Source organism: Engraulis encrasicolus, chromosome 6 (assembly GCF_034702125.1).
Source record: "Engraulis encrasicolus isolate BLACKSEA-1 chromosome 6, IST_EnEncr_1.0, whole genome shotgun sequence".
NCBI lineage: Eukaryota > Metazoa > Chordata > Actinopteri > Clupeiformes > Engraulidae > Engraulis > Engraulis encrasicolus.
Genome location: NC_085862.1, coordinates 41,708,369 through 41,717,665, shown reverse-complemented (window position 1 = coordinate 41,717,665; position 9,297 = coordinate 41,708,369). Strand labels below are relative to the sequence as shown.

General features: G+C 43.1%; 1 protein-coding gene across 4 annotated transcripts in view; it reads right to left on the bottom strand.

The window, feature by feature from the left end:
* Positions 1–2,656: 2,656 nt before the first annotated feature.
* The window catches only part of lpp (LIM domain containing preferred translocation partner in lipoma), a 232,562-nt gene continuing 225,921 nt past the window's right edge, over positions 2,657–9,297 (bottom strand). For 3 of the 4 annotated variants that reach the window (XM_063201661.1, XM_063201662.1, XM_063201663.1), the window contains 3 exons: positions 5,760–5,938; positions 3,518–3,638; positions 2,658–3,167 (listed from right to left, as the gene is read on the bottom strand). In XM_063201661.1, the coding sequence (XP_063057731.1) occupies positions 3,039–3,167; positions 3,518–3,638; positions 5,760–5,938 (429 nt within the window). In that variant the 3' untranslated portion in view covers positions 2,658–3,038. Of the gene's footprint in view, positions 3,168–3,517; positions 3,639–5,759; positions 5,939–9,297 lie in introns of all 4 variants that reach the window. The other variant, XM_063201664.1, reaches the window with a different exon arrangement.

Sequence of the window (9,297 nt, the reverse complement as noted above, 5' to 3'; positions counted from 1 at the left end):
CTAATCCTACTAAAAAACAATAATACTTTCACTGATATTGCTATCTTTCTTGTTCATAAAAAGAGTAAATACGGTCAATGTCTGAAATGCCAAGGGATTGTTCTTAACTGTCCATATGGACCATGTGAGAAGGCAAGTAAGCAATAAAAAAAAATTGAGTCTTCAGTTGTCTATCGAATTGAAACAAACATGTAAGGTGGTAGAGAGAGAGAGAGAGAGAGAGAGAGAGAGAGAGAGAGAGAGAGAGAGAGAGAGAGAGAGAGAGAGAGAGAGAGAGAGAAAGAAAGAGAGAGAGCAGAGTACAACTGAGGTAAAAACAGTCACCAAAGACATCTGAAGACTGTAAACCCTCTCATGGAGGACACACACCACAGCCATAATAACTAGTGTGGTGTATATGCTCTTCACGTGCTGCCTTAAGGACAGTCAAATGTCCTTCATGAACAACAGCTTCAACATCAAGGCTGTTTCACAACACCAGAAGAACCAATGGAGGGCTTCTTTTTTTTACCCACCTAAATACATTACTACTGTAGAACAAAATGCATGCTGCCTTTCCATAATGATTATGCACACCGGGGAGTCTGCTCAGTGAATACAACGCTAATTATTATTAGTACATCACATATATACTCTTCAGAGTCCACGTACAAGGGAGCTGAGCGGCCACACTTAGGTGGACAAGGCTAAAGGCCCGTTCACATCTTCAACGGTAACCATCACCATAACGATAACTACAACTATTATCAAAAGGCTTATGTTCGCTCGCACCCAAAGACCTTGTAAAAACAGCTTGGAGTTGAGCGCACTTTCTGGGAAAAAGTAATGAACATACTACAGAATGTGTGACATCTGCACATTCTAAAGAACTTTGATTGACTGTCTTTATATTATAGTTAAGAGAAAGTGCACCGGAAAGTGATACCGTTCAGCATGTTGTCATTATAGTTGGTTTGCAAATGGCATTGTGCACTAGACTTACAAGGATCTTTACAACGTTTAGGTTGTAGTTATCTTTATAGTTATTAACAAACGGCTAACAGCTGCAGAAGCTCAGAGAGATTCACAGTCCCTTTGCAAAACTATGTGGCACTATAGGAATGGATTGTATGTGCTGCTCAAACCGCCTATAGAAATAATAAACATCTCTTTGGCAAATGCTTCAAATACTGAAACACCTTAAGGAATGTTAAACGTGTGTGTGTGTGTGTGTACGCTTGCATGCATATGTTGGTGTGTGTGTGTGTGTGTTGTTGTTGTTAGAGTGTGCAAGTGTTTTGTGTGTGTGTGTGTGTGTGTGTGTGTGTGTGTGTGTGTGTGTGTGTGTGTGTGTGTGTGTGTGTGTGTGTGTGTGTGTGTGTGTGTGTGTGTGTGTGTGTGTGTGTGTGTGTGTGTGTGTATGCATACACATGCTTAGCATCCTGTGTGTACTTTATGGAATTCATGGTGAAGTTTTGAGAATTGTTTAGCGATCTCTTTAAATGACACGGATAAGGAGAAATCCTTACATCTTACATCTCTCTCAATGCACTTTTCTACATGTCTGGCACAGCGGCCTCTAAAAACACCAAGAATCTGTCCTCTACTAACAGCAGCTGTCTTGTATCACATTGGCGTAGTTTTCGGAGTGAGGGGTCTGCATAAATCCTTTTTGTTGTTTTATTATTTCATGGCTGAACTTCCATAAAACTTCAAGTCGAAATGTAATCCAGCCATGATATAATAAACTCCAAAAATTACAGTCAGACTTTATCCTGCACCTTTTCTTGGGATGTGCACAATCTTCTCCCTCAACAAAACATTACATTGGTGTGACACATGCCTCAAACAACAGGACCACAGCCAACATCTATCCTTCGCTCAGCATGAAGATCGATATCCATTCCATCCATAACTTTTTTTTTTTTTTACCTTTTTCTTTAAAACACATGCAAAGTGAACAGGGCAGATGGGAAACACATGCTTCTTGCTTTTCCAAAAGTGCATTTAGCAGGTAATACTACACTGGCCTGCCTGAGCGTGCTCTTGCAATTTGGCAGATTTTTTTCTCTCTCGTGTTCCCATTCTTTTGGCCACATCAAACATAGAGGTGAGGGCAAATATTTATTACATTGCAAATGTATTAAAATTGTGACAAGGTGTCATTACAATTATAATACAAAGGTTACTGCTGTCCTTTTAGCCCCAGTCTAAGCACCTAATGGAATGATGTGGTCCCTTTACAGTTCAAGATAGTGGCCAAAAGTGACCTCGACCCTACGGGAGCCTTTGAAGGCCAAACAGTGCGAAAAGGCAGCACATTCCATAATTCAAACTATGCTTAAACTATGCAATGAGGGATTTCTGAGTGTACTTACGCCAACCCATGGCTGTGTGTGATGAACCTGCTTCCTGAACACTGGCATAGGATTGTATTAAAGGAATGTATAAAATAAAGGTTTTCTGTGCTAAGTCACAGTTACATTGCATAGGAAAAAATAGCAGTGGAATTAATGCTTTCACCACTTCTAGCACTAAGCTGTGCAACAATATAACAAATAATGTGTGTGTGTGTGTGTGTGTGTGTGTGTGTGTGTGTGTGTGTGTGTGTGTGTGTGTGTGTGCGTGTGCGTGTGCGTGTGTGTGTGTGTGTGTGTGTGCGTGTGTGTGTGTGTGTGGGGGGGGGGTGTGCATGTGTGTGTGTGTATGGGTGTGTATGGGTGTGTGTGCGCTGTAAAATGGGTGGGGAGGAGTAACTAAATAAAAACTTAATAATGATGGTGTTTCGATATAATACATTTCATTTTGTCATGTGTGCTTGCATATATCTATTGAGCTTGAGTTGAAGCAGGTACAATTTTGGGAACATGTGTGGTGTGCATGCAGGTGCTCGTGTGTGTGTGTATATGTGCGTGTGTGGTCATGCTTGTGTGTGTGTGTGTGTGTGTGTGTGTGTGTGTGTGTGTGTGTGTGTGTGTGTGTGTGTGTGTGTGTGTGTGTGTGTGTGTGTGTGTGTGTGTGTGTGTGTGTGTGTGTGTGTGTGTGTGTGTGTGTGTTGTTCAGAGGTCAGTGGTGGCGTTAGCGGTGAGGGCTTGGATGCGGCTGGTATTGCAATTTTTGCAGAGCACGTGGCCATCCAGCGGGTAGCAGCCCTGATTGTCCCCCTCCGAGAGCATGGTGCCACAATCCTGTAGTGGGGGTGCACACACACACACACACACACACACACACACACACACACACACACACACACACACACACACACACACACACACACACACACACACACACACACACACACACACACACACACACACACACACACACACACAGTTAAATTAAAGTTGCCCTTGCCCATGTTGCGTTTTTCCAAAGACTCTGTCTGACAGTCACTGGACTGATATTAAGATTTTAATGGGCTGGAAGAAAATGGCTAAGCCTAAATATACAGAAAACAAGGCATGCTTATGTTTGCACTATATGCACTGTATAGGGCTTAAGATCTGTGTAGTTCGCAGAGCTTTCGGCCCTGTCTCACCTCACAGCGGTAACACTGCACATGAAAGTCCCGGTCCAGGGCTACGATGCGCACGGTCTCCTCCTGGCCAGGAGCAGGCATGATCGGCTCCGCACACACCGAGCAACGTGGAGCAAACTTCCTGTTGGGGCCAAACACAAACAGTGTGGTTTAAAAAAAGAAATCAACAAACATTTTGTGACCTTAGTACACAGAAGTACACAGCGTTCCATATTATTATGCAAGTGACATTTTTCACATGTTCTCCCTAAATAATCCATATAAATGTCAGTCATCATGATTTTCAAGTCATCAGCCATTAGAGTACAAATCAAATGTTTTTGAATTAACCTTCTAATGATGGTATTTTTATTTAAAATAAAAAAACTTGAAATGCACAGTTCTAACTGTTCCAAATTATGACACAAAAAGGGCTAGTGTTGCTAGTATTTTTTTGTTTTAAATCAAAAGCACTAACAAGTCTTAATCAATGAAATTAACAGCTATTTCAATCAGAAACATCTTCCAGGTTGAGTTACATTACTGGATTTGTGGTCGATTTGGAGCACACACAGATTTGTGCAGATAAAGGCACATTAAGAAAGGTTTCTGTAAGATAAATACATCAGGATAAGAGAATGTGTTAAAATAGTACTACAAAGCAGCAAACAGGTGAAACAGGTGACATTTGAAGCTGCTGGTGAATCTGGATTCTTAATCAATGCTCACAAGCAGAAACGACTCCAGTGGACCTAACAAACTAACAAACATAATACTCTCACTTCTGATGACTACAGTGTACATGGAAAACATGGGTATAGTTGACCTGGATACTTACCTTTCCAAATGCACAGTAAGCAACAAAAGCTTAACTTGAAAACAAACACGATAAACAAAATAAACAAACAACTGGAATGTAGGCCAGACTGGGCTTTCTTCGGAGACATACCAAAGGTGAAAGGAAGAGGACATTATTGGGACAGATTAAATCTGAGGTCTGCCGTACACGTGAAAATCTAATCAGTCCTAGTTTTAAAACTGGCTCGCAGAATTGGTGACCTGACGTGTGTTAATTTAGTTCCACATGGACTTGAATCGATCCATTCAGATCCTGACAAAGCTGAATGACAAGCAGAGGATTGCAGGGGGGAGGGCAAAATGTCAGAGCTCTAGCAAAGACACGCAATGCTTCTACAAGGGGAAAAACAGACTATTGATTAATGTTTCTTTGAACAACTTCCTTCATTCACTGCGAATGGACAAAGAAACGAACAAAGGCATCGCTTGTGCCTGATTGTCTAAAAGTGTTTTCGCGTGATCACCATTATCAACTGAATGTAATTGGAATTAATGTCATAAGGTGGAGAATATGGAAGACAATACCAGAGACTGTTTGTTTGGGCAAAACGTTTGAGCATCTGGGGATTTGAGGAACACCTTGTAGGGGAAGGTGTGACTATGAGAGCAGAAGGTCGATTGAGGATATGAGCAGAGGCGTCCTAGGGCAATCAGGTGACCAAAGTTCCTCATGAGACTGCCCCGGTCAATGGGCAGGAGTCATAACTGGCTTTCAAGACTTCAATAAAGGCAGAAGCAAGGGGAACTAAGGTGAGTGTACAGGCTTGGGCTGTTCCTCGAGCAACAAAGGCGACTGTGTTGTGGTTAGACCAACTTCTGGCCTGGCTTGACCAGCCCATGATTTCGCTTCCTCACCTGGTGACAAGTACTTCTGTGAACTGACTGAAAACAACCTTTGTCTGGTTGTGGTGTGGTCCTCGAACTGAAATTATTGCTTCTAGTTTTTGTTTTGCCCTTGTCACTTGACAGTGTCTTAAGAGTGTCCTATCTGTTTCAAAATAATAACCACGAAAATACACGGGTAAAGAAACAGTATCATGTTAGAATTTAACACATGCATCTGATGTGGAAAAGTACACGAGTCATTATTTTCACCAGAACATACAATATCTCCTCGGTTCTTAGTGTGTGTTACAGGAACTCTATCACTTGCTGTGTGTTGATGGTCAGTAGACTCGGAATACCAAGCCTGTCCTAAGGGCATTTGTTACAGTAGCCCACTCAGTCATCCACAAGTGGGTATGGGTATGTATGAGTATGCGTATTGCTCACTTCTGGAAGTCCCCAGTGCAGTGGATGCGGTTGGAGGCATCTATAGAGTGTGTGTACTATATGTGCATGTGTGTGCGTGTATGTGTGTGTGTCTGTGTGTCTGTGTGTGTATGCGTGCGCGCGCATTGCTCACTTGTGGAAGTCCTCGATGCAGTGGATGTGGTTGGATGCGTCCACGGTGAAGGGGATGCCGTCCAGGCTGCGTTGGCACACCACGCAGGTGAAGCACTGGGGGTGGTAGGCCTTGCCCGTGGCCCGCAGGATGCGCTCCATGATGGGCTTAGTGCAGATGTTACACGTCTCCAAGGTGTTCTGCACACAACACAAAAACATTATTACATTACAATTAGCTGACACTCTTGTCCAGGATGACTTCAAGGTTACACATTACGTTACAATTTAGCTGACGAGCCCACACAGGTTATCTACAGTAGTTTCACCGTACACAGGGCTCTAGGGAACTCCAGGCATGGGTGACTACTGTTACAGTACCTGCAGACTACGTACATTAGTCACTCTTTAGACAAACTCTCTTACTTATGAGGTCACAACATACAGATGTGCTGATATAAATATACGGTACACAGTTCTTCAAGGTACTTCAAAGATTCGGATACATCCATTTGCATCCAATGCTAGTGTGTGTGTGTGTGTGTGTGTGTGTGTGTGTGTGTGTCCGTTTGAATAAACAGTTTAGAATGTAGGTTGATCCATTTGCACTTCCGTCTTTCTTGGTTAATTAGCGTCAGATATGGGGAGTAGGGATGGCACAAACCGCACCGAAAACCGAAACCGTACAATTCACACACATACCGAACCGTGCAATCCATCGCAAACCGCAATTCATGTACTGCCCAGAAAAATATGTAAAACATATTCTAGACAGATCTAGAACAGATTCTAGGAGTATCTTATCCAGTCTCTCTGATTAAAACATTAGCGTATAAGACCAAATCAGAGGATGACACAATTAAAATCACACCATTTTCACATTATAAGCCTATACAAACCATATGTAGGATATTTAGTGATAAGTCCGATTCTATTAGCCAGTGCACCATTTATCATGAACTAAAAAAAAAGAACCGTAGAGAACCGAAAACCGTGACCTTGACACCGTGATATGAACCGAACCGTGAATTTTGTGAACCGTACCACCCCTAATGGGGAGTAATCACGCTGCTGACACATGACTGCACAACGACCCACAGCACTAACCATCTAGTGAAGTTTGCGGATGATACAACACTGGTGGGCCTCATCACTAAGGGCGATGAGACCCACTACAGAGAAGAAGTAGACCTGCTGGCCAGATGGTGCAAAGACAACAACCTCCTGCTGAATGTCAACAAGACCAAGGAGATTGTCGTCAACTTTCAGAGGGTCCAAAAACAACTGCCACCACTGACCATCGACGGTGATGCTGTGGAGAGAGTGAGCAGCACCAAGTTCCTTGGAGTGCACATCAGCGACGACCTCTCTTGGACCACCAACACTACATCACTGGCGAAGAAGGCCCATCAGCGTCTCTACTTCTTGCGCAAACTAAAGAAGGCAAGTGCTACACCCTCCATCATGACAACATTCTACAGAGGAACCATAGAGAGCGTCGTGTCCAGCTGCATCACAGTGTGGGGAGGAAGCTGCACGGAGAAAAACAGGAAGACACTCCAGCGTGTTGTGAACACAGCGAAGAAGATCATTGGAGTACCACTCCCCTCCCTGCAGGACATTTACACCGCACGCCTCACCCGGAAAGCACTGATGATCATCAAAGACACAAGCCACCCTGCACACAAACTGTTCAGCCTCCTGCCCTCTGGAAAGAGGTACAGGCTCCTCCGTTCCCGTACCACCAGGCTTGCAAGCAGCACGATGCATCAAGCAATCAAGATACTGAACACTCAACCCACTCTCCCTTCACTGTCAGCCTCTAGCCAGCCAGGCCACTGACAACGCTCCCCCCCTCATCCCCACCACCATATCTGCGACTGAACATTCCACCTGCACTACTACATCTGTGACTGAACTTTCAACCTGCACTAACTCAAAACATACACATGCACACACACACACAAACACACATACATACACACACACACACACACACACACACACACACACACATACACACAAGCACACCGCACTTTCTGCACTAAACCCAAACGTACACACACTGACACACAACTCATACTCACACATACACACACACACACACACACACACACACACACACAGGTACACAGACACACACACAGACGCACACCGCACTTTCTACCTGCACTAAACACACACACACACACACACACACACACACACACACACACACACACACACACACACACACACACACACACACACACACACACACACACACACACACACACACACACACACACACACACACACACACACACACACACACGCACACAAAACACATACAAACACACACACACACACATACTGCTGCTGGTGTATTTAATAAACCTTTTTTAATTATTTATTTTCTTCAAATGCTGCTATTACTATGTCAGAACGCTATAAAGGACTTTTAGAAAAAGCACAACAAAATACCTCCTCTTAATGTATGTTCTCTACAAGTCTTCTGTTGTCAAGTCTTGCACTTTAAATGTCTGTATGAGCAATGTCTACGTCCATACTGTCTTATGTCCATGTATGAGTACTGTCTATGTCTATACTGTCTATGTCCTTACCTAGATTAGTCTATGTCTGCATGGGAGAGCAAGAAACGCAATTTCAAATTCTTTGTATGACCAGTGCATGTAAAGAAATTGACAATAAACTTGACTTGACTTGACTAATCAGCTGACAGGAACGAAATTAACCATTCCGGGAACAATATTTTTTTGTTCTAACCGGTTTGGGAACGTCAATTTATTGGTGGAACTCATAACCGGAAACGTTATAATTCCATCTCTGTTCGGAACGAACCGATTGAAAAAATATCGGTTCAAAGCCCTGACCATGTCTAAAAGTCCAGTCGATACAGTGGGTGTAAGGTGTATTAAGAAAGACTTTTGAAGGATCCTTATTCCTTAACTGAATCTTTAACCTTATAACTTAACTTGATTATGGTTCCTTTAACTAGGGTTAACAATCACAGATTGGAATAATCACGCAAGGCAGAATGGGAATTTCCAAACTAGTTTTCAACATAAATGTGAGTGGAATGTGGAGCGGCTTTGTACTGTGAGCACAACAAAAAGCAGGTGGCTTTGCCTTCCATAACCAGTTTACATTACAACAACTGTTTCCCTACTGATGAAAAGCATTGCACCAAGATAGATAGAAGGCATCTTTGAGAAGACGAGGAGATAAGTCGGGAGTTGGACTTCACCGATCGAGTCAAGCCTACAAATCAGCGAGAGGCCGTGGGTTTTAATCAGGAGGTAACATGACACTGATCACGAGGATTATCAATCACATTGGACGCTAATCAGTCTTGTTTCTATATTTGTGGTGGGGAGGGAATCACAGAGAGGTTACAGTTACATAAAAATCACTAGGAAGCACATGTTACTCCAAATAAGGACATTGAAACGTGGCTTTCAGTGAGACAAGGGTAAGCTTGTTTTAGATGAGTGGCAACATGGTACTAAGAGAGAAGAGAGAGAGAGAGAGAGAGAGAGAGAGAGATAGAGAGAGAGAGA